Source organism: Drosophila suzukii, chromosome 3 (assembly GCF_043229965.1).
Source record: "Drosophila suzukii chromosome 3, CBGP_Dsuzu_IsoJpt1.0, whole genome shotgun sequence".
Taxonomy (NCBI): Eukaryota; Metazoa; Arthropoda; class Insecta; order Diptera; family Drosophilidae; genus Drosophila; species Drosophila suzukii.
This window is the reverse complement of record NC_092082.1, coordinates 17,011,723-17,037,673: the sequence shown is the minus strand read 5'-3', so window position 1 is coordinate 17,037,673 and position 25,951 is coordinate 17,011,723. Positions and strand designations below refer to the sequence as shown.

The 25,951-nt window shown below is 40.0% G+C and overlaps 2 protein-coding genes across 6 annotated transcripts in view; one reads left to right on the top strand and one right to left on the bottom strand.

The window, feature by feature from the left end:
* The window catches only part of LOC108014645 (uncharacterized), a 101,994-nt gene extending 80,557 nt beyond the window's left edge, over positions 1–21,437 (top strand). The window contains exons 3-5 of one of the 3 annotated variants that reach the window (XR_011604061.1): positions 15,901–16,529; positions 19,151–20,247; positions 21,111–21,437. Coding sequence is in view for 2 of the 3 variants with exons in the window: in XM_036815264.3 (XP_036671159.3) it covers positions 3,916–4,821; positions 15,901–16,529; positions 19,151–20,048 (2,433 nt within the window). In the remaining variant the exon portion in view is untranslated. Of the gene's footprint in view, positions 1–3,627; positions 4,822–15,900; positions 16,530–19,150 lie in introns of those variants that run through there. The other 2 variants (XM_036815264.3, XM_036815262.3) reach the window with 2 other exon arrangements.
* Positions 21,438–24,206: 2,769 nt separating this feature from the next.
* LOC118877417 (uncharacterized) lies at positions 24,207–25,951 on the bottom strand. Of its 3 annotated transcripts, none has more exons than XM_065864616.2 (4): positions 25,853–25,951; positions 25,555–25,595; positions 25,062–25,501; positions 24,207–24,944 (listed from the first exon to the last, which is right to left on the bottom strand). In XM_065864616.2, the coding sequence occupies exons 3-4, from the start codon at positions 25,284–25,286 to the stop codon at positions 24,405–24,407; spliced, it is 765 nt and encodes a 254-aa protein (XP_065720688.2). In that variant the 5' UTR covers positions 25,287–25,501; positions 25,555–25,595; positions 25,853–25,951; the 3' UTR covers positions 24,207–24,404. The 3 variants fall into 3 exon arrangements, with proteins under 3 accessions (XP_065720688.2, XP_036672031.3, XP_065720689.2); XM_036816136.3 differs by having other exon boundaries at positions 25,813–25,925; XM_065864617.2 differs by having other exon boundaries at positions 25,555–25,592; positions 25,813–25,912.

Genomic DNA, 25,951 nt, shown 5'->3' with positions numbered 1-25,951 from the left:
ACTAAGTCCATCTGTCAGCCAACTTGAACGAGTTAATTTATTTATCTTGCCGCAGCAGCATCGCCAGAAAACCCATCCTAATGCCACTTGATTTATCTAGCCGAGTTGCTCAAAACTTTCAGCATGAGATGGGGCGTTTCGTAGCTCTGTCGAAGTCTTATTGCGGACAGCATTGATAAATATGGGTGTAAACAAGCTGCTGCTGCGTTCAAGCAAAGATAAGCCCGGGATCACAGCATTAACTCGAAACAGTAAATGGATAATAAATGCACTCATTACTCGGGGACTTTTAAATCTTTATAGTGGTTTGATACATAACGTGGGGATTTTACGAATGGGAAGGGGTAAAAAAAATTCAACTTTTTTTACATATAATATATGAAACTATTTTTCTACCAGCCCATATTATTTGTTAACATTATCTTAAGCGTTTGAAATCTATTTTTTTATATTAAACGTATCCAAAAGAGGAGCTAACTAGCTAACCACATCAGACTTCCCATTCCAAAAATAACCCTAAGGCGTTATATGGATCCAGCTTAAAATGTCACTCAATTAAAGATTTTTTTGAGATTTCAACACTAATATTTTATATTTATAAACAAATTTAAAAAAATTAGGAGAAAATATTAAAAATAGTATAATTAAAAAGCAAAAATATTTTCCTTGTGTATTTTGAGTTATTGTTATAGGCAAATTTGTATCAACAAACTTTAATAGAATATCAAAAAAGGTCCCAAAATTAAATTTTTTTTTAAACCTCACCACCATTTCCTATTAAAACTTCATGCCCATTAAAACCCTAGTATCTAAACTTCCAACAACTTTAAAGAGAGATATACATGGGCATATGGGCGAATCCTTTTGACCCGTTTCCGTTCCGTTTGGCATCGGTCAAGTGGCCACCCAGAGAGCCATGATATTTCACAGCTGTTTGGGTAGTAAATCAACCGCATAATGGAGCCATACAAAGGCCATCCAACAAAACCAGCTGGGGAACTTTTTGGGCCTCCACCATTTTGCGGGCTAGTCGATGATTAAAAACTCTTAATTGTTGGGATCTGGAAAATTGAATGAACATTAAAGTGCCCATCGAGAAGGGGAATCATGAATCATGGTCGGGCAACTTCATGCGAGCTTTTCCAATCCGTTTCGGTTCGCATATTTAAGCGTAATACCTTCCAATCCCGGCTGAACTTTTATGCCTGCTGGGCCAACGGAATCGCACTAAAATCGGCAACAGCGGCGCAAACAACAATCCCAGAATCCAGACCCCAGAAGCGAACAACAACAGTTGAACAACCACAGCAACAATCGAAATGAGAGCAACAAATTTTAACGAGCACCACAAAACCCCAACGCTCTGCTTTTTTAAGCCGCTTTCATTTACCCGGCTAAATCCCCTACCCCCAACTACCAACAGCCTCCCCCCTTTTTGTCTTTCTCCGCACCCAGAGTTGTGTAATTACAAAAAGCCGCGGGCTAAAGTTGGGAGCAGAACTTGACAAATGGCACGACGGTGGAGCCGTGGAGCTATATGGCTATATAGCTCTGGAGTGCTGAGAACGGGCCGGTTAACCAGGATAATAGGATGAAACAAATGTAAATGAAGGGGGAGGCCAGTTGCACTGGAAAGTGTGGAAAAAAAGAAGAAGATAATACTAAAAGAACACAATACAAATCGCAACACAAAAAACGTTGACTCAAAAATCTGTTAAAGACATCTCCAACTGTGTTTTTTCCTTTGCCTCTGTGTCCCAAATGGAACATCACCGCAGGTGCCATGTCCTGAAAACAAGAAAATAAAATATAAAACAAGGAAACAGAAATCGCGACGCGTGTCTGCGGATTTATACGAGGTGGTTTTCGGGAACCATACTAGCGAACATAGTGAAAAGTTGGTCGTGTCTAGATTTTCATGTGCGATACCGCAGACTATGACAAATATTTTAAGCTCTATCTTGATGCTGCCTGAATTCACTTATTTGGTGTGCAAATTTACGGGCCCCGGTAGTCCACATTGTCAAGATACAAATGTTTTTAGCGCATATAAATTCAGCCATTTTGTTGGTTTTACATTCATTATCACTGATTTTTGTTGTATTGCTGCCAATAGAATTATTCGGCCAAAACAAAACACAATGACATATTTTTATTTTATAAAAATGTAATACATAAACATAGGATGAAATAGCGTGAATGGCATTTAATACCATATTTATAATTTAATATTTTTTAAGGTCGTACATAAAGCCACTCTTTTGATATTTTGAATACTATATGGGCTTATTTAAAATATATTAATAAAAAAAAATAAGAAGCACATCATACAAATATTCAGCTATCATAAGTCAACATATCCTTTGCGGGCCCACATTGCGGATGAGTGATTTTCCAAGTTTGGCCTTTTGAAAAACTAGCAAATATTACTCATCCGCACTGATGCCCACACAACAGCCCATTAAAACCCTGTTGCAGATGAGTGATTTTACAGTTCTTTCATCAAAGTCAGCCACATGACGATTTCGCTCAGTGTGCGGCAGTATATAATATTCGTATTCCCGAATGAGTTTGAAAAAGCGGTGGGATTGTGTGAACTCAGCACAGTCAATATTCCGCTGGCCATATCAGAAAGTCATTTGCAGGCCACCTCCGTGCAATCAGCGGCCATTCAGCCAGGTCATTCCCTCGGAGTCCGGTGGCCAGGACCACTCGTCATCCGCATAAATAGTTGTAGGTGGTGGCCGGCTGGACTTCTAGCCCAACAGTTGGTTGCACATCTGCGCATTGCAGCAGGACGAAAGGGACCAAAAGGATGGGTCTCACCGCAATGCCCATTCTCCGGGGACTCCAGCGCCGCACTTCTCGACGAGCGGCAATTAAAATCCTGTATTCCAGTTGCGGGACCAGCTGGGAAGAGCTTAAATTTCCCACGACGTACGAAAATCAACATGGCTTCAAAACAGACGATGGGAGCAATCAACTCCGCCAACTTCAACGCTAAGCCTGCACTGAGAGAAATGGCACTGCAGTTAACTTAAGAATTTTTTTTTAAAAGATCCAGCCTTCTTTTTGTATTTGAAGGTTTCTTAGTAACGAAAAACAAATAAATGTTTTAAATATGTTAAAATATTTGTATAATTAATAAATTATAATAGTTAAATAACAACTTGATATATTGTTTTTCACTAAAAGGCTTAATTTTATTCTATGTGAGAAATATAAAATGTAGATTATAATAAAAGTAGGTGTAAAGATAAAAAAAAATGTATGAAAAAATAAACAAAAAATTTTTTTATTTCTTGTTAAATCGTTTAAATTAAAATAAAATAGATAAAAATATTTAATAGATATTGATTTAATTTTTATTTTGCAGCAAATAAATGGGACGGTTCCAATTTATACACTATACAATGAGAAATGCTGTTAGGGCCATGTTATTTGGTATCAATTTTTTCTCTCTGTACGAAACGGAATCAAAACAAAACGCGTCAAGTGGGGGTAAAAGGGGGAGTGTCTGCGGCGAAGAGCCGAGCCTGGCCAGCGGATTCCGGGCGGCGCATGCGCCCCGTCTGCACAGACTCCGGCGAATTGGCGGTGCGAAAATCTCCAGAGATTGGCAGACAAACTCAGTAGCTGCAGGACTGTCGCGGAATAAAGTTTGCCGAAAGGACGAAAGCGCACGGGTTTTTTGTAGTCGGGCGCGATGTGAGCAAAACCTAGGGAACGCGCGCGAAAACTTCCCACCCACTCCAGACCACCCCCAAAAAAAAAAAAGATATATGTATTGGTACAGGGTGTACAGGTGGAAAACGAAGAAAAACCATAGTGAGATTTCGAAATTCTGTTATTGTTAATAAACAAAAGTGAAGGAATACTATTGAAGTGACCTAACCACGCCCTAAAAAACCAGGCATGGAGCACTTGCGTCCCCTGAGCTACGAGGAGATGTGCCAAATGGAGATGCTGCAGGCTGCCGGTGGAGCAACTGCCTCCTCCGTTCCGCCGCCGGCCATGATGCCCATCATGGTGATACCCACGGCTCTTCTACAACCGGCTCCCGTCGAGGGGGCGGTGGGTGGCGGAGGAGCAGGAATGGCGGGTGGTGCCATGGTGGAGCACTATTATCAGCTGCAGCCCACGCACCACCTTCTGCCAGCCAGCAACCCAGCAACAGCAACAACAACAGCCACAGCCACAACAGGGAACTCCGGCGAATTGGCGCTCCTGGCGGGCGAACAGATTCCACACACCATCCACCAGCATCCACAACCACATCCACAGCAAATGAATATCCTGTGCACCGGAACGCTGGGACGCCAAAGGATGCCGGCTTCGGCTGGCGGGCCTAATCCCAATCTTAATCCCAATCCGAATCCCTCGATGGCGTCCACTCTGCCGCGCGGCTTCCAACCGGCCGCCTTTGTCACGGACGTCGAGTCGGATTTCGAGGGCAGTGAGTGCGGAGCGGGCGGTATGACCACCACCTGCATGCCGCACTTCCGCTTCGGAGCCTGCGGCCTTCAGTCCCTGCAGCACCACCCACAGCAACAGCAACAGCAGCAGCAGCAGCAGGATGCAGTGGTGGGCTGTGGGTCGCTGGCCTACATGATGGGCACCGGAACCCTGGGGAGGGGGAGGCGACTGGCCGGGGGGCAGGGCAAGCCGAAGAGGGTGTCCTTCAAGGGCGACAACCTGCCACCGCCGTCGCCTCCACCGCCACCCGCCGTCGAGCTGGACGAGAATGGCCTGCCCATTCCAGGGCCAGGCGACGCGGGCAGCTGCTCCTACATGCACTTTGACAACTACATGGACTACCAGGTGGGTGGGTTAAGTCAAGGGTAGAACATAGACTATATGTAAGGGAAAAATAGAGATAACTTTGGATTTAAGAACCCCTACTATGAGATATTCGCTACTTACAAAATTCTCACCTTAAATTAGTTCCTTGACTTTTAAAAGAACAATTACTTCGCTTACATTTTCAACTATTAAACTTTTTGAAGCAAGGAAATTTCCATTTTTTTTTAAACAGGCCACGCCGATCTGTTCTAAGTTAAAAGACTTTTAGAAAAACATTCTAAATTCCTTATTTATAGTACCTGCTTTCAACAATGTTCCGACTTAAAGGCAGTTTAGCCAAATGATATGGACATATAAAGTTTTATTTTTATAATATTAAAAAAAACCTTTTTAACCTAACCATTAGCAAAAACTAAGGTATAGAAATTCAGCAATTCAAAGGTGGGTGGTACTCTGATAAGGATAAGACCGTTGCCGCCTCTGTAATTGGCATTCATGGCGTTTATCCCACAGGATTGTGATGAGGAGAGGGAAGCATTTACGATTATTGCCGGCTCTTTGTGTTCGTGCCGCGATTTCACTAACGACACCGCCTGTCACAAAACAAACACTGAACAAAATGCAATTTTAAAATTTTAAATTTGAAAAAGGTTTTTAAGATGCGTTTAAAAGGATTACAATTAAGAAGATAAACAAAATCGTTTTTTTTAAAGAGCTTTTCAGACTACTTTAAGAACAATGGGCTTATCCATAAAACTTTAAAGAGAATCTTTCAATTTAATTTAATTTAAAAGCTGATATCATTTATTTTGGCCAGTGCAGCGACTGCCTCAGCCGAATCGAATGACCTGGTCTTGAGTGAAAGAAGATGTGCCGCTTTTATTTCAGCCAGATAGGATCCGTTATGCAGATTCCCCCATAAAGAAACTCGTATACTTTTATGGAGCACATATCCGCCATATCCGTATCCGTTCATTAAACGATATTCCCCGCAGTTGATTTGATTTGGAGACGACACGAGGGGCTTAAAAAAGGTCAAACAATCGCTAAATCAGGGGAGATTATTAAATTTTAAAGCGTCTGGCCCAAAACAAATTACACCAGTTTACAAAAAAAAATTGATTAAATACGCCTTTCAGGAAACCTTTGTTTTCCGGTAAGATACATCTCCCTGATTAAGAAAAGGGCACTTAAAATTTTTTCTATGGTACCAATTTTTTTTAAAGTGTAAAAAACGTTTTTTGCACTTTTTTATTTTATAACTTGAGTTGTGATAAACCGAATTCGGTCATTAAGGACTCATTTTACAGGTAATAGAATGCCCTTTAACTTTCTTATACACATCATTAAGTTCCATTCATTAGTTCAAAAGCTACACTTCGTCAAAGTTGAAAAATTTGGAAAAAAATCAAAAACGCTGGCATAAATGGCTTCTTTAAAAATACACGCGTAAAAACCGAAATTAGTTTTATGTTTTTTTCTTGATGGCTGAACCATAACGGAGAATATGCGCCATAGATCACGACAATCCGTTGGTAAATCGATTTTTAACAGATTTTTAAACGTATATACCCAAGTTCATTATTCGGGAGCAGCGGCCGTTAAACGTTATTTTAAATTTTCAGTGTTGGGGAACGTAAGAATTTGGTGCAAGTTGTTATGCATAACGTCAGTTTCCTTGCTAAAAATATATGAAAATGATTTCCTCGTAACTGCAATCGCATACTCTTTAGCTTGCCCAGCGCTATAGCAAAGAAACTGACGTTATGCATAACAACTTGCACCAAATTCTTACGTTCCCCAACACTGAAAATTTAAAATAACGTTTAACGGCCGCTGCTCCCGAATAATGAACTTGGGTATATACGTTTAAAAATCTGTTAAAAATCGATTTACCAACGGATTGTCGTGATCTATGGCGCATATTCTCCGTTATGGTTCAGCCATCAAGAAAAAAACATAAAACTAATTTCGGTTTTTACGCGTGTATTTTTAAAGAAGCCATTTATGCCAGCGTTTTTGATTTTTTTCCAAATTTTTCAACTTTGACGAAGTGTAGCTTTTGAACTAATGAATGGAACTTAATGATGTGTATAAGAAAGTTAAAGGGCATTCTATTACCTGTAAAATGAGTCCTTAATGACCGAATTCGGTTTATCACAACTCAAGTTATAAAATAAAAAAGTGCAAAAAACGTTTTTTACACTTTAAAAAAAATTGGTACCATAGAAAAAATTTTAAGTGCCCTTTTCTTAATCAGGGAGATGTATCTTACCGGAAAACAAAGGTTTCCTGAAAGGCGTATTTCATCAATTTTCTTTTGTAAACTGGTGTTATAGGTCTCTTTATGGTATTTATGATTTTAAGAGGAATTACTTCAAATAGAGCATAAATTTCAATTTATTGAAACTCGAAATAATTCCCAATCAAATCAAAGAGAAATACTCTCCTATATTCAGGTACGGAAATTAAATAACAGCCGAAATTTATGGAAATATATTCCACATTTATCATACATTGATAAGTGCACTTGCAGTGGTTTATTTAGTTAGACGAGTGCCCCACATGCTGATATATGCAAATTGGCTCTGTCAGATGTTGCATTTGAATTTGAGGTGTGTTTAATTACTTGCGGTTATATTGATTTAGATAAAAAAAGAACAATTATTCGTCTACCCAGGATATGTGGCAAAAAATGAACATATTCTGTGGTTAACCACTTCACAAAGCAGCTGTAAAATATTACAAGTTTAAAGCTGAATGGTAGTTAAAGTAGACAAGAAAAAACAAACATTTCTTTGTTACTATGTTTGTAAACGCTCAACATAAAATATAAAAATGTAAAAGTCTCGATTGTCCAAACTTTACTTTCACAATAGTATCTTTTTGCTGTCGGAATTCGATAGATAAAGTAAACTAGACCATTCATGATAAATACCATCGATTTTATTTACACTAGCGTGGGACACATATCCTGTGACCAAATCGGACAAACGATTATTTGCATGTAACTCAATTTGTTTGGACTACGGACTAGGGCGAATCAAATCCAGGACATGATTCCAATCCAACTGCCAAAGCCACCAACAATAAACTCTGGCAAACTTAAGCTCAAGAACCCGAAAAAAGGGGGTGAATCGTGGGTTTTTTTGGGGGGTTTCAAGGGGTTTCAGCGGGCTTTTAGGGTTCCAGGGGATAAAAGGTCTGGGACCGGGACAATTGTCCTTCGAAACCATTACTCACTGGGCACACTGTCATCTTTGGTAGCCGGCGCCATTTGTTCACATTTGAATAATAAATTAAATGTTGCAAATGTCGTTCTGTTGCAGTTGCAGATTCAGTTTTCAGTTTCAGTTGCCTTTCACCAGCCCGGGCATTTGTCCAGCTCGAGCTGCTGCTCCTCGGAGCTTGGGTTTTTTATGCGTTCCGCCAAAGCCATAAAAATCGCCATTATTTTCCAGCTCCCCCACAAGCCCCACACCTCCTGTCTTCAATTCGCGCTTTGTTGCCTTGTCCACTCTCAGGATTTCAGATGATGCAGAGAAAAATATCAGGAAAAGTACATATTAATCACTTACCTTCTCTATGTTACCAAATAATATCTGGCAGATATAATAAAATTCGATTATTTCCATTACGTTTTAAGCATTTCAGTAAATTGTTTCAATAAAACATTATACTCATAACTCATTTTATACAGACATATACAGATTTGAAAACTAGAACTATGGTTCTGACATTTAAGACCATAATATTTATTTCAATAAGTTCCATATCTAAATTTTTAAAAAAGAAAAAAAATGTTTTAATTTCAAAACGAAAATGTCTCTTAAAAATGGGATCAAAACTAAATAACCAACACTATTTTCTGTTTATTAGTTGGTAATATTATAAACTGTATATCTGAATTAGTATTATTATAGACCAATCCAAGTGGTCTCATAACCTCCCATTATTTTTCTCCGTGTATCCCTTTGTGCCCTATGCTATCCGTGTCGGTAGCTTCGCTCCGATGCTCCCCATCATTGAGTTTGCCAATAGTTTGCCAAATTCCTAACACACCGCCCCTTTTCCAATGACACCGCCCAAAAATGTCGAGTCCGCACTTTTGGGTTCAAGTCAAACTTTCCACTCCGCCCAGCGTTTCCTGTGTTTCGTGTGCAAATAGTTTTTGGCCAAGAGCTGCCATTCGATCGAGAACTTTTTTCAGACACTGTTCCACCGCAACTCCAAGTGAGTTTTGATTGATGGACGTGGTGGCCGCGTGTCAAGTTCGCCAAAACCAGACACTCCAAATCCATTGTCCTGGGCTCCGGCTCTCTGTTCGCGAGTGTTGAGGGCTGTCAGGCTCCAGGAATAAGAATGGCAATTGATGAAACACTCTGTTATGGACCTGCACGTGACTCCTGAAAATAATATTGCACCATCATTGAACTACTGGCGCAGTAAGATAAACCCATTATCAACGAATTGATCTTAAAATGGAGAATTTTTTAAAGAAATACCATTTACCTTAAAATGTTTATGGTGTTTATAAAACTTAAACTAAGATAGGAACATTTAAAAGGAAAGGGCAATCAAGTTTAGAAATTACAGGAATTTGATTTCAAATTTTTTTTATTCTTAAACTTATTCAAAGTTAAATTTTTGTTTATAAAAAAGAAACAAGAAAACATTTACTTTACATTTTTATAATAATAAAACAAGAAGTATAGAATCATTTTAGGGACTAAACCACTTTGGGTTATCTTTCTCAATAAAAGTTTAAATATTTAAATTACATATTGAACTTTACTAAGGATAATGTATAGTGTTCAATTCATCTGAAGATAGCTTCTTTAACCAAGAAGCCCGCACAAATTTTAGATTGCCTGTGGCATAGTCAACATTTCTCCATCGAAATTTGCTGATAATAACACACATCAATCCGTATCGGATAAGGAATTAATTCAGCCATTCAGCCACAAGACATTACAATTAGGAAAGTGCTCGGCCGCTTAACGCAATCAGCAGCCAAATTACATTTAAGGCCAAATCCATTGAGACATATGTACGTCACACACATTCCGGTGCTCGGCAGCCAGGGCCAATCAACTTTAAATTGTTTAATGAACACTTAGAACGTTTCGATTCCGTTGGCACAAAACAAACAAGGTCTGAAAAATGGGGAGTTTGGGGAGGTTGGGCTTGGGGTGCGGACATTCGCCGGTCATCGCCCACATAAGTCGCAACGGGACGGCAGAATAAACAAACAAAATGCGAAGGTCTAACACAGCCATTGTGGCTAACGCCAATGGCCAACAGTCTGCTGTCCTTCGGACCAATCTCCTGGGCCTGCACTGAAAACAAATCAGGGATATTGCTTAAAAATGTAAAAAAAATGTTTAATTAAATCATTTTAATTTTTTTTTTAATTCTTAGTTTTTATGTTATTGAGTTACTAATATTTCGGCTTTCAACACAAAGTAAGAGATTTGTAATTGAATATGTTTTTCAGTTTTTAAGATATTACTTTCGTTTTATTTTTGATTTTTATTATTACCAAAAATCTTTATAGATTAATAGTCTTTATATAAATACATTTTCTTATAGAATATTAAAACAATCTTTTCTGTTGTCGATAAATAATATTTTTTTAATTTACCATTCGTTTAGCTACAAATTTATTATTATTAATATATTACAAAAATTATTATTATTACCATTGGTACTAAGTTAAAAAGATGTTCTTTTAACAACAGCGTTTTTAAGCTATGCCAATAAAAATATGTTTTTAAAGAAAATTATAAAAACCTTTCCTGTCTTAAATAAATTTGATTGACAAATTAACTAATCTATAAATGAAGAAAGAATTATTACTATATTTTTTTTAGTATACTTTTTTTTCTTGTGTAATTTTGGACTGTGTTTGGGTTTGGTTTTGGTTTTGCCTTCCACGATTGCAACATTTGAATGTGGCTGCTGCTGGAGCAACCTCAGTACGGAAGGCAGAAATTACGTGGCAGCCACTGGGCAATTTGTTGGGCAGAGGGACGCGGGTGCGGAGGGCAGAGACTGATGTCCATCAGCGTGAAATGGCCAAATGACATTTGAAAAACTAAAAACAGCAGCCGGAACAGCAGCTGGCAGGGACCGCAGTCGACAACTCCGGGCTGTCGACATGCCTGCTGCGCACTCCCCGGGGTCCTTTGGGTTCCGAAACCGGACGAGGACGAGGTTGAGGATGAGGAATCCATCGCAGGACAGCTCCATCGCATCCAGAGCATCGCACAATGGGGGCGAATTGATAAAGTTGACCGCAAATTCTTTGAACATTACTTTCCCCTCATGGTCGAATCAATCATAATCAAGGCAAAGGGCCACTCGATAAATTGATATGGTGAAGTTTATGGCATTGTCTGCGAAAGTTATTACCCATCACACAAGTTGTCTTATGCCAGATGCATGAAATCTCCAAAACATATTAACATGGCAGAAACATGAAAGTGAAATAACCATAAAGATGAATTAACTTTTTGTTGCTCCGTAAATTAAATAACTCAATTTCAAGGTTACAATAAATAATAAAAACGTTTCTATAATATGAAAAATAAATTATAACAAACTAGATAATAAGTATCCCTTCTAAAGTATTCTACTCCATATAACATTTAAGCAAATGATTACATCTTTAGTTTATTTTCCAACGTTTAAGAAAATATCAGTAAAATCATGTAAATCCGATTATGATTCAAAGGACCTTTACAGTAGCAAACTAGTCGTGGGGAAGAGATTAAGCGATACTCCCAATTTACCTCGTGCTTTTTGGGTTCCAGGGATATGTGAGAATATTTTGGCACTCGCACCTAGTACAAATCTACATCTCCCCATGGAACTACTGGGGGATTATTTATGGAATGGATTTGCTTTGTTTCCCCCCGAGTGCCGCGTATAACATGATATATGCTCTGCACATGGCGGGGATGAGATATAGCATGACAAATACTTTTCAGCATACAGCAAAGAGCGTTTCCTGTCCACCGCCCATTGTAAAGCCCCTTTGGCTGTTGCACATGCGGCACAGATTTTAGTTGTTTTTAGTCTCGGACTAAATTCTCATAGTGGGTATAGTATAGTAGAGGTTCTACTAAAAACTGCAGCTGCAAAAGGGAAAATAATGGCGGAAACTATAAAGCATTCCGTAACAGTTTTTTCTGCTCCCGTTTCTATTTTTTGCCGTTGCCGTTTTCATTGTTATTGTCCTTGTTGACGTTGGTCCTGTTGCCGCCTCCTTTCGCCTTTTGTGCGAGCTGAATGCCTCAGATGTTGCTGCTGTTGCTGCTGATGTTGCTGCTGCTGCTGCTGCAACTGACATGCTGCAGGTTGCTGGGTGAAAATGGAGTAGCAGCTGCCATTGTTGTTGCCGCATCGTCTGCTCATTTTTATTTAAAACTCAATTGGACGAATTTCTGCCCCGGGTCGGGGGATCAGGCAACAGGCAACAACAATGGAGCCAATTTGTACAAAGTCCGCCAGACGCACAAAACACCATCATCATCCGTTCCTATCGCACTCACTTTAAGGGCGGAACCCATCCTAACGTGGGTGGAAACAAAGTGCTAAGTGAGCTTTATTAGATATCTTTAAAAAAGGATGATAGCTGGGCGTTGTGTGCCAAAAACATGCAAATTTTTAATACTTATACAATGATATACAAATGAAATAGTAAATATAAATACGTGAAGTTGAAGTTGTGAATATTTAATTTAAAATTCTAGTTTAATCATTGTTACTTATTTATAATTATTATTATGTTTCGATAAATAATAATTTTTTATATATTTTATTATTTCTTAACAATTATTAATTATTTGTAATTATTATTATTATTTAGTAATGGTTATTTATTGACCTGAAGGAATTTTTGGTTAAATGAGAAGTAGTTTAGATTAAAATGGAAGTTCTATATTTAAAATGAATAAACAACGAAAACATTCCAATTCCATATGAAAGTATTGGATTTTCTATAGATTTTTTGTCAGTTTAAGGTTCTTTATCCATAGACATTTTCAAGGCTGCTCTTTAAGAATTATTTTTAGTAATATAATTATTTCTATAATTATAATTTAATTATTTAATGTTATGCTTATGTAAAGCTAATGATTTCCAAACGCTAACATTACTGAATGCACTTTCATTCCTTAGATTTTTTTTGAGGATTTACAATCCATTGCTTACACTCCATTGGAAAGCATTTAACATTTAACAGTACATCAAAAAATCGTCACTTTTATTTTTCACAATCAAGTTTATTACCAAAAAAAAACATAAGAAGCCCCATAAAATATTGTGACAAGCAGTCACTTGTTTACTTCACTTCACTTGACTTATTTCTCAGGAATTATGAAGCTCGTAAAATTTAAGCCAAAGTGTGGGGTGGCAATTAGTAGCCTTAACAAACTCCCCCCATAAATGCAATTGTTTTTGCTCTCGGTGGCATGTCAATGCAGGGCATGACCCGGGCTAAACTAATTATAAACTTGGCGGAACTAAGGCAAACCTGTGGGACAGATCCTGTGGCTGCGGGCCCTCATGGTCATGCATTTTTCGGGCGGCCCTGTCGCCTGCCAAAATGCGAGCAAAGTCGGTGGGAAATGTGGCCAAATCTGGTGCCCGGATTACAGCTTTAGCTCCCGCAATGCCGCCAACGAGATGACGATGATGCGACCTCCGTTGGCAAACAAACTTTCCCGCGTCACACCAAGCTGTCCCGGAAAAACCCCACCCATCGTCGCCCCTTTCGGAAAAGCGGAAAAGTGCACAGTGTACAATGAAGCGCCTTTTAAGCAGCCAACGGTGGCTCCCGAAAAAACTTTTTGCCTGATTTTTTTTTTAAACACAGAAAATCTAGGGGAAAAAATTATGCAACTATGTTGAGAATGCAAGTGAGAGGGTGCCAGTGCTATGGCGGAAGCACGTAAAATATTTCCATTTTTATTAAAAATTGAATAAATTGAGATGAATATTTCTTTCGCTGCCAAAAAGAAAATAATTCTCCCCTCCGTCATCTTGTTATCGTTTTATTACTTTCGCGAAGCCACGCAAAAGTTTTGCTGCTTTTTATGAAAGTTAATTTCACTGTTGCCTGCTTTATGATGTTTGAAATTCATAATTAAAAAATAGTTGAAAATGTAGCAAGTGGTCAAAGCCAACATCGTCCCTTTGTGGCCGCGTTATATTTCATTTAATTTATTTTATTATTTTTCGTGCATTAAAACCTGGCAAAAACAGCGCTGTGCTTTCCATCACGCTCGTTGCTCATACGCCGTGTGGTGCCGATTTTCCAGCTAATTAGCCGCAGTCCGGGCGAGTCAAAGCTTTTGGGAAAAACCCAGGGAAAACTCTGTGCAGCACTGTCTTTCACAAAAATGCACAACTGGGCAGCTTTGTCCGCCCAAAAATATGGAATTTCATTAGGGAAAGAGGAAAAAGTATTAAAAAGCTTTCAAGCTGAAATAGAAACTCCTCATTTAAATTTAGCTTATATTTATATATTGAAGAATTGCTGAAAAGAAATAAATAAAATGTATTCATAACTCAAATAAACAACAAATGAAGTGCCTTTTAAAGCGAAATAGCTTGGTGTTAAATTATGAATTATTTATTCATATGAAAATATGTGAAAATACTTTATTGAACTGCTAGGGGTCATAAATATTTAATAAGCCTTACAACTCAATTTGAAATGCATTAAAAAAGGTTTTTTAATGTAAACGAATGAACAAGACGAAGACTAAAAATAGGAAATAAATATTTTAGTACCTAATTTTAATTAATATAGGGAAACATAAGACAGAAATATTCTCTAATGCACAACGTGTGCTCAATTTATTTAATAAATTATCCACAAATTAGTTGGCTTCATCTGAGGACAATGTTTCCAGTTTATTCCCAATCTCATTCTAAGCAATGTCTTCATCTCGGAATTCCCTGGCTTGTGCTCAACAATGTGCGCATTTAGATTTGATTTGTACTTTGCACAGTTTTGGCATAATTCCTCAGGCAGTCGCAATATAAACAAATCATTGCCTGCCCCTGACAAACTTTATGTCACAACTTTCACACGACAAAGTTTTCCGTTTTGTCCCCTTTGTATACCCCGTAGGGTGGGCGTATGTGGGTATACCACCCCCCTCTCCTTTGGGACAGAGGTGGGTCGAAGAAGTTACATTGGTTTTTTGGACCCGGGGACACATGTGGCCCAAGTCCATGAATTATGACTGAGGCTTAATTATGTCGAGCCCAGATTAGCCCGGCAGCCATGATTCCGTCACTCGAAATGCCAAAAGGTTTGGTAAATTTTGGGTAGACGGGTGGATGGGTTTGATGGGGTAGATGGAACGTGGCTGGGCCATTATATTGATTCTGATATGGTTATTCGGTTCATTAAAAAGTTTCCCTGCGCATCGTGTTGATGTTTCATGCAAGTTATGAATATAGCAGAGCGCTCCAAGTTTCCTTCTTCTGCTGCAGTTTTAATTAGGGCACAAAATCAACGAAGAAACTTTGACGCACTTTTAATGAAGCAACTTTTCGACGAACGGTTGTATCACCCAGCAGTCAACGCCTCACCACCCCTTCAGCCCCACCGAAGTTTATTGTATTGTATTCTTTAGATATGGGAACTGGCTGCAAAGAAACCTGAACCGCTAAACGAGCCGCGAACTAAACCTATTCATTATTTTCTGTTAAAATAAAAAAACACATACCAGAGTTATTTTAAAGCAAGCTTAAGTAATTTTTTTAAACGCAGAGTCATTAAATTATTTTTAAATATATTTTCCGTCTTGTATGTATAAACTACTTATATATCATGAAGAGGGAAGAATATAATATATTTTTTTTTCGGATAGAACCGAGAATACATTTTTCAGAAGTATTCCCAGAGTACATTTTCCAAAATATAGGGCTTATAAAATATTATAAGGTTTTCAAATCCTTTATAGGTTATTTACAATATAGTAAACATACTTATAGCACTAGGATAATAATACAAAAACAATTGAAATCCAAATACAATTTTTAAACAAATATTTTTTGTAATCTTCCCCTTTCCAGACGACTGGTTTCGGTGGACTGCCCGACGTCACCGAGCACTCGAACATCCGCCGCACACTGTCCCGCCAGAACTCGATCTCGAACAGCGATTCCGGCGGCGAGATAGCCAGCATCCAGAAGTCCAAGGTGAACTTTGGCAATCCTCTGGCCGGGGGCGTGGTCGTGGGCGGGGATATAGTGGGTCTGGACGCCAAATCGCCTACATCCCTCAATTCGGCGACGGGAGCCGGTGCCTCTGGAAAGGCGAAGGGAAAAGCGTCAAGGAAGGCGAACGCTGGCGCGGATGGCGGACAGAAGGGCAGAAGGGGCTCCTGGCTGGTGGCCCTCACCCTGGTCAGCGCCATCTGTCTGCTGGCCATCGCCGCCACCCTGGCCTACCAGCACTTCCTCATGGCGCCCAGCCGCAACTCGCACGCCCAAAGACTGAGAATCGTCCGCCGAATCCTTCGCGAGGTGCCGCTGGTCGACGGGCACAACAATTACGCCTGGAACGTTCGCAAGTACGCCCACAGCAGCCTGGAGCTCCATCTCAGCCACGACGTGGATCACAAGTCACTGTGGGCGCGGCCGGCGTGGGCGCAAACGGACATGGAGCGACTCAAGCAGGGATTGGTCAGCGTCCAAGTGTGGTGAGTCCTGAAAAGACTTCAAATTGAAATCCATAATCCAGAAATAATGAGATAATAACAAAGAATAGATCATATTTTCACATTTGAAAAAAAGCTCTTTTCACTTATTCGAGAAAATACGTTCTTGAAATCAAGACGGAAGTGCTGTTTTGTTTATTATAAGATGAAGTCATACATTAGATGAAAGTAGTCTTGATTTTGTTTTTCGAGCAGAATGTAGTCTTAAAATCCGAATATATTTAATCAATTCAGATGAAAGTAGTCTAGATTTTGTTTTTCGAGAAAAATGTATTCTTAAAAACCAAATAATTTTCATCTCGATTTTGGCAGACTTTGCACATCTTGGAAACGATATTGGGAACTTTATTTTCTGAACGTTTTTAGCCAATATAGATTTAAGAAAAATTTTTACGTTACACTATGTTGTATATTTTTTACCCCAAAAATTCGTTTTATAACAACTATAACAATTTACAGTTTGATCGTTTTCCTTTTTCTGTTCTACTAAGAATACCTTAAATTCAATAATAGTTGCACAACATGTCCATTAGTTTAAGGCAGTGGTCGGCAGCGGCCTATCTAGTGAGCATAGGGAAGTGTTCTGCCCATCCTCTGCTCGCTCACGTATAACGTACATGTTCGTGTGACTTCGGCATGGGTCTTCGGGTCATTTTTGTCTCAACTTCGGCGCGCTTTTTTGTTGCTGCGGCAGAGGATCTCAGTGCAAAGCAGAGAAACGTCTCGCTTCAGCACGCCGCGCGCAAACTTCGTGTTTGTTACACTCACACTAATGCAAGGCAAACTTGTGATGGTATGTGTGTGCCGACCACTGGTTTAAGGTATAGCCATATTTTCTATCATTGCCATGATGTAAAACCAATTGAGCCTATATTGATACTTAACTGAAATTACAACGTTCAATGGGGCGTATACGCAATGAAAATTCGCCCACCAGCGGCCAAGTCATGAAAATTGAAAAGTCACATAAAACTGCAATCAGGCCGAGGCGACATCTACCCGGGTCAGAGATTTGACCCCTCCACCATCATGCATTCGAGTGCTGGCCAAAACATGGCAACATACAGCCAACGGGCCACGCCCACCCAGAGGCATCCAAACGGCCGCCCACTCCTGACCTCCGACGGTTTCCCCCGCGCGGCAATAAAAAGCTGCCAACAATTTGACTGCAAAATAAAATTTGGCAACCGGCTGAATGCCCCAGGGCAAGCAGCCAACCTGTCTGCTGTAGGTCCTCCTCCTCAGCCTAACCCTACACAAAACTCACATTGAAAGAAAAGCCTACCGAAATTGGTCCTCCAGGATTTGTTTTTAGGAATTCTAGGAACACAAAAAGTAACTACTTCTAGTAAGTTCAAATTTAAAATCATTCGATGTTTTTCCTAACAAGATTTATAAATATACCAATATAAAACATATATTTTGAGGAATTTGGGAATAGGTTTAGGGAAACTATTAAATGGCATTTGATCATAAATTTTGGAAAATTAAACTTTGATATATATAGTTTTCATATTGATTGATTTACACTGTAAGTATATAGAAAAAATATCTGTATTTTCTTCTAATTCTTAACATGTTTAGGATATATTATATATTTATTATTACCTTAAGCAAAGTATTTTGAATTTTACAGAGGGACAATAAATATTTAGTATTTTTTTTTCTGTGTAGGCCACAACACCCACTTACAATTTTCGAATTTGGTTAGGGAAATAGGGGAGGAGAACAATCTGACAGGCGGCAGACAGCTGCAGTTTGCGAAAATCGCTGATGGGCAATCGACTTGACTTCATTTGGGTAGGATACTACTCCACCCCCAAAAGAAACACCCTCTACCCACTGCTGTGACCGCCAGATGGCGCAAGCGTAACTTTTCGCCAATTTCGCATTTCAATTCGCCGGACGGCCTTGCTGAACTTCGTTTGGAGTTTTGGGCCAAAACAGCAGGGCATCTGGTTTCTGACGCTCTCTGCGAAGTTTTGGATGCCCCCTGGCTCGCCTATTGCCATATCAAATGGCAACTAAAATGCAAAGTTCAACCAACCACTTTGGCACTTTCAATTTGCATTTTCCAATTAAACGGCAATCATGGTTCGTTAGGAGTTTTGGGTGCTGATTAAAGGTTTAAAATATGTGTGTTGACCATTTCAAACTATTAATGAATTCCTAAAAACATAAATTCGCGAATTCTTTAGAGCTAGGAAAACATCCTTTGACCAGAGACATTAGTTAGTTCTTAAAACCATCCAGGAATCCCTAAAAATATGATACCGCGAATTCTTTAGAACAAGAGGAATTAACCGAGTTACCCGTTGGCAACAGATACTTATAAACTGGCAATTTTAATTATTGTGGTTATTAATGGTATGCGTTGAGAGAGAGAATTAGAAGGAGCTTGGATTTATTCAGGTTTCAGGTTGGGTTCACATATTTCCTGAAAATGATTAATGTAAAGAGAATAAGAGGTAAAAGTAAAAAGATTAAACTAAACTTACAAATCAAATATTTATTTTTATAGCTCTATATATATTTCCTTTTTTTGGCACCGTAACGCCTGGCATAAGTCCGCTAAACTCCACACTTTCTTCGACCTTTTGCAGGTCAGCATATGTGCCGTGCGAGGCGCAGGGCTTGGACGCCGTCCAGTTGGCTCTGGAGCAGATCGACATTGTGCGGCGCCTGTCGGACATGTACGCCCGGGAAACGGTGCTGGCCACATCCTCACAGGACATCGTGGAGGCCCATCGCCGGGGACTTCTCGCCTCGCTGATTGGCGTCGAGGGGGGTCACACAATAGGCTCCTCGTTGGGGGTGCTGCGATCCTTCTACTCCCTGGGAGCTCGATATCTCAGCCTGACCCATCGCTGCGACGTGTCGTGGGCAGGATCGAGTGCCTCGCCGGCGGAGCAGGGACTGACGCCCTTTGGCAAGGCCATTGTCCGTGAGATGAACCGGCTGGGCATGATGATCGACCTGTCGCACAGCTCGGATGCCACCGCCCGGGATGTCCTGCAGGTGACCCGGGCTCCGGTCATCTTCTCCCACTCCGCCGCCCGCCAGCTGTGCAATTCGACGCGAAATGTTCCGGATGATATCCTGCGGCTGGTGGCCGAGAACGGAGGTCTGATCATGCTGAGCTTCGACTCCGAGGATGTGGCATGTGGACGTCAGGCACGCCTCCAGGATGTCATCGAGCACATCAAGTATGTGCGTGCCATTGCCGGCATCCAGCACATTGGCTTGGGAGCCGGTTACGACGGCATCGAGTTGCCGCCCCTGGGACTTGAGGATGTGTCCAAGTATCCCGAACTGCTGGCCGCCCTCCTAGAGGATCACAACTGGAGCGAGGAGGATGTGGCCATGCTGGCGGGCAGGAACTTCCTACGCATCATGGAGACGGTGGAAACGGTGCGGGACTACTGGAAGCGGGCGGCCATCCAGCCCATTGAGCAGACGGAGCCTCAACCCAAGACGCAGTGCACCTACATGTCCTCGTGACCGCAGGCGCAGGCGGTTAGGCAGCGGCGGGATGAGCCGCCCATGGAGCGGGCCAATCGCACCACCGCCACTTTGGCGGGGGAGCACTTCTGGAATCGCGGCCCTGAGTCCAAGGACTCCGCCTCCAATCACTCCAATCCTGCAGTCATCGCAGCCACGGCAACGAGTTTTACGGTCAGCGAACTGCTCCAGTAAAAAGGTTTGGATGGCAAGTCAAGGCAGGGGACTTTGGTTGGCGGTTCGGTTGGCTGGGTCTTCGGTTAAAAGAGCGAGTAATTGGGAACGATCCCTTGAAACCATTATAAATTTAAATTTAAACCTAAACTTAGGAGTTTCACAATTTTATTTTAATTAGAAAAAATGAGAAGGTTTGAAAAATGTCAAGTATACTCCTATTTTTAAAGCTACCTATTCTAAACAAATTCCTTTTAAATAACAGTATCCTTCTTAACTACTGTTGATAAAAAGATGTATATTGGGTGCGAAATATATGATTTTAATCAATAATCGAGTTTCCAAAAATACTGCTCTAAAGATAAAAGGGTATTTTAATATTTACTAGATATTTAAACATGTAAATATATTTATTTCCCATTTCTCCGGCAACTATAGAGCTCGATGGTTCCCTGCCATTACTCGCCCTTCACACCAAAAATGAATATACTCTCGTGGCAACCCTCGTGAATAATTAGTGTGTACTCGTAATTTACTTCCATAGGATGCATTGATAGGCGTATGAATAAATAATAATAATAAATGTACTAGTATTTAGCCCATAATTGTTTGCAGCTATACTTATTGGTGTTGTGGCACTGCATAATTTATGCACAGTGCGGATACTTATCGATGTTGCTGTACCACGGGGCGTATGCGCTACGCGACGTAACGAACCGAACCGCAAACCGAAATCTTTCTTGGCTTGTCTGCGACTGTATTATACATTTATATATGTAGGGCACACATCAATGATTCACGCTAATTATCGCAATTAAGCGCAATATATTTAATCACGAACATCACACAGACACCCGAATATAAATCATCAAAACGTATTAATTGCAGCAGACTTCCCGCAGTTGGTTGGCATTAATGCCAGGATCAAAAGTCAAAAACAACAGGCGAACGCAATTAAAAAGTGATTTTTCACCCTGGCTGCAGTGAATCCATCTTAATTTCTGCACTAGGTTAGTAAAAAAACAAAAATCCAAATCAAAAACAAACGAAATGTTGTTCGTGTATGCATAGCTACATATATACCACACACACCAAAACTGACATAAAAGTAAACTTCAGCAGAAGCAATGCGTATAATCGAATAGAGGCACGCATTTCCATAAAAATAAATCGGAAATAAAAAAATATATGCCTGCAGTCTGTTTTTCATTTGTATTCTGGGTGGTTTTTCTTTAATCTGGGAGCGGAATAATTTAAAAGCGTTTATTAAACTTTGTATGATAGAACAATATTACATTCGGACCAGACTTGAACTTTCCCAACCAATTTAAAACGTTCTATTTGCAAAAATATCAGGTTAGTTGTGACTCTAGAACTATTCAATAAATAACTGCTGACTAAATAACTTTCTTTTATGCCTGATCAATCAAGGCATAGAACACTTTACTATTTTTATGTATACTACATTTCCAGAATGGTAAGTGAGTGCCGGAGTGTCGACCCTAGCTTAGTTATAGAGAAATCCGCCATACACACGCGAATTCTTATACAATCGCCGAGTCTGGGAACATAAAAAACGTTAAGTGGTCGTAAATCAAAATTGTGCAACAATGGGAAAGTTCGCAAAGTTCTTCCTTTACTACTTTGCGACGACACGGAGTCCTTTCGCCCATTCGGTCTTATTGTCCTCTCTCCGGTATTTATATCCAGATACTCTTGGGCCAACTGAAAGGAACTCCCAACAGATCCGGAAATTGGCGGCGGGAGCATTTCGAGCGGAGCTTCCTCGCTGTGGGCCAATGCCAATCCAATTTCGTGCATTTGCAGTCCATTGAGTTTTGCTTAAATTTTAATGAAACTAAGCGGTCCTCCCATCCGAAAACATATCCCAACGACTTTTCGGGGGCCAGACATCGGCACCCCCGACTTTATTTGTCGGCTAGCGACGCCATCCAGTTGTAATACCAGCATTTTTTCTCTTAATTTTTTTTTGTTTACAAGTCTCTGTTTTGATTGCTTTTGCTCGGCTGGGGACCCACGAGGGAGGCTTTTGTTCAATTCTGTTGATTTTGCGATGACTTAATAGAGTCACTAATTGTTGAGTTCTGGGCAGGGACTGGTGGACAAAGCCTTGCTGTCTCAGCAAATCAGCGAATATTGTTTCGAAATAAGTTTTACAAAAGCTAAACGGTAAGGCTGGATAGAAATATGCATATCTTAGTTCTCGGCTTACTTTTATTATGGATAAGATAAGCTAAGGTTGTATTGTTATACGGGATTGGAAAATGTAGATGTTAATGGTTGTTATTATTATATGATAAATATCTTTATGATATCTGTCTATATTACTGGTCAAACATAAATATAAACAAGGAAGAACGCTATAGTCGAGTACCTCGACTATCAGATACCCGTTACTCAGCTAAATAGAGATATGCAAGTAGCAAAGCGAGATTAAAATGCGCCACCTACCGGCGGTATACAGATTTAAGCGTTATGGGCGTTAGAGTGGGCGTGGCAAATTTTTTTTTGGACCAATCGATAGGTATTGACAAGACCAATACATTTCAGTTAAATTTGTTTATCTAGCATGAAAATTGTGGGCGTCACAGGTTTTCGCGGTTTGTGGGCGGTAAAGTGGGCGTGGCAACCTTTTTTTTGGACCAATCGATAGGTATTGATAAGAACAATACATTTCAGTTAAAATTTTTTATCTAGCATGAAAATTGTGGGCGTCACAGGTTTTCGCGGTTTGTGGGCGTTAAAGTGGGCGTGGTCAATCGATAGGTATTGATGAGAACAATACATTTCAGTTAAAGTTTTCTATCTAGCATCAAAACTGTATGAGCCACAGTTTTGGGCGGTTTGTGGGCGTTAGAGTGGGCGTGGCACTCTACTGAAACAAACTTGCGCTGCGCAGGAATCTCAGGAATCTGCGTGCCTAATCCCAGTATTGTAACTCTCATAGTTTCCGAGATCTCAGCGTTCATACGGACAGACGGACAGACGGACATGGCTAGATCGACTCGGCTAGTGATCCTGATCAAGAATATATATACTTTATGGGGTCGGAAACGCTTCCTTCTGCCTGTTACATACTTTCCGACGAATCTAGTATACCCTTTTACTCTACGAGTAACGGGTATAAAAATATGTACAAAATTAAAAAAAATATATATTAAAGATGAGATTATTAAAAAATTGCTAGGTATACTTGAACAATCTTGACTCTAAAGCGGTGATGACTTAACTTAGCGCAATGTTAAGGATTCGGAACTTGCGAACATCATCATAACATCGTTTACGGTTACATTGGCCGTTAAAAGTAATTACCCAATTTCACGGACACCTCAACGTAAACAGCCAGGACAATCCAGTGAAAGTTGAGAGGTTATAAAGGGACATTGAGGGTCCCGAGGCGAAAATTAAGAACTGGCCGTTAACGAGACGAGTGGCATGGCATCGCGTTCTCATTAACACGCCAGTCCGGTTTCAATTTCCCGTTTAATTTTTCTTTTCATTATAAATGGCCCTCTGCATGGCCGGTAAGGCCAGTGCCAGAAGATTCTGCTACCAACTCCGGACCCACAAGGCAGAAAGCCATAAACAATGCGCTCCGACAACTGCGACGAGTTGATGGACGAAATAATGCCTGATGACATTCATAATGAGCAAAATGTTGTTGCTGTTCGCCCTTGTTGTTGCTGCGGAGCTGCTGATAAGTGGAAATTCGCTTCATGTGGTCGAAATTTGCTCTTCATAGCATAATAAATCTCAGCACTCCACTACTCCACCACCATTTAGCAGCCAAAAAGCTTTATTATTATTTAAAGCCATTATTTCTGACGCTTGGATGACAGATTAAATATCTGACAGACTGTCGCGGACCGAAAAGATATAGTGGAAATAAACGGAAATCAAAACCATAATGTTCTGCTTGAATACTTTCTAAGTGTAGTTAAAATACTTTTGTTTTGTCGAATATTCAAGTTGTAATGACTGCCATAAGGGTTTAGCTTTATTTAAAGAAAAGGTTCAACATAGGAAACAAAATAGTAAATTCTTATTAGCATCTTAATTTTAGATTAATGTTTCTGATTCTGGAAAATATGTATTAAATATTTTTACTTTCGTTTTTTAGTACTGTCCAGTTTAAGTACATGAAATAAGCCAATATATGGTTTAGTAAGTAGTTAGGTATAGGGCATCGAATTTTTCTTTGAAGTTCAACAAATTGGACTTGCCAATTACGTTGTAAACATCATTTTTAGTCATATTATTGAATTTGATGTAGCCCAGAAGTGTTTTTATGTATTTAAGGTGTATGAGTTTTATCTTGCTATCCTTGGCCTCATCCAGGAGATCACTATCTTTATGCACTTCTGTTTTCTGCACGTTGCTATCGCAAATCGCCTTTGAAGTTCCGGGCTCGCCCTCAGTTTGTGGATCTTCGCCCCCGCTGTCTTCAGAATTGGATTTTGGTATTGCCACGTCACCAACACCACTGTCATTTTCATTATTCTTGTCGTCGACGACATCCAGTGAAGGCTCGGCTGTCTCATGGTGTATCAATCCACTAACGGTTATGTAAGCCTGGATCATCTTGAACCGCTCGATCTCGGGCAATAAGCCCTCGGCCAGAATGACATACTGCTCAAAGACATCCGAAGTCAGAAGCAGTGCATCGTAGCAATTCATGGTGGTTTTAAAACGGCTCAAGTTCTTGGAAAATAAAAAGGGAGTTAATAGTCTATCGGCACTCAAAAGTATCAAGGTTCTGTTACTTTTGATCAAAGTAAAATTAGATTCTGAAAGACTTACTAGCCGCTAAAAACTCACATTTTTAGAAATGTCGATAAGCTCCTTGTTGTTTACGTTGTGGGCGCACTGGAAAAGCTCGACAAGCTCGCTGATCACCATACTGGGAGCCTTGGCCTTGAGGATATCCATACAATCGGAGACTATAGAAGGCACAAGCCATGTGGATCCACAGATAAGTAGCTCCATTATCATCAAGCTGGGTTTCTCCCCCAGATCCTTCTTGTTGTAAGTACATATACACATATGCAAGGAACTCTGCGAACGTTTCCGGTTTCACCTCGCTCAGGCGGAATTTGCCCGACTGGGATTCTTGGAAATCACTCAGAAACATGCGCTCAAAAAACTCCGATGCACTGGACAAAATCACCTTGTGGCAATCGAAAGATTCTTTTCCCACTAATATTTGGCAGTCGCAAAAATTCTTGTTCTCCAAGAGGTTTGAATACACCGGTTGTAGCCTAGAAAATGAGATTGATTTGGAAAAAATCTTAGCTTAGTATTATATACTCACCACTTATCCATTTTAGTTTTTTGCGTGTTGTAAAAAAACTGCTGAAAAAAGTATATATGAAACAAAAACATAAATCTTTTAATGCCGTTTTGTAGATATGTATGTTAATATGTATGCTTCTTTTCTGAGAATGATAAACTTGGATAAACATTTTTTTGAGGCGGCTTTGTGTATGTATGTATGTACATACATATCCTCTTCACTTTCGGAACGTATTTCGCCTATAATGCCTATGTTACAATCGGCTCCAAGACTTACATATTTCTGGGAACTCCCTTTTTTGTATGATCAAACTCACTTTGTGTGCAGACGAAGTCAACCGTTCGATTCACTGGAATATTCCAAAGTGAAGAAGTGTTGGGGCTTTCAACTTTCAAGCTAGAGATGGAACTAAAAT

Excerpts from the sequence above, each read along its gene's own strand:
- LOC118877417 (XM_065864616.2), bottom strand. The coding sequence starts at position 25,286 with ATGTGTATATGTACTTACAACAAGAAGGATCTGGGGGAGAAACCCAGC. Across the intron at positions 24,945-25,061 it reads TTATCGACATTTCTAAAAAT|AACTTGAGCCGTTTTAAAAC; the intron begins GTGAGTTTTTAG and ends TTATTTTCCAAG.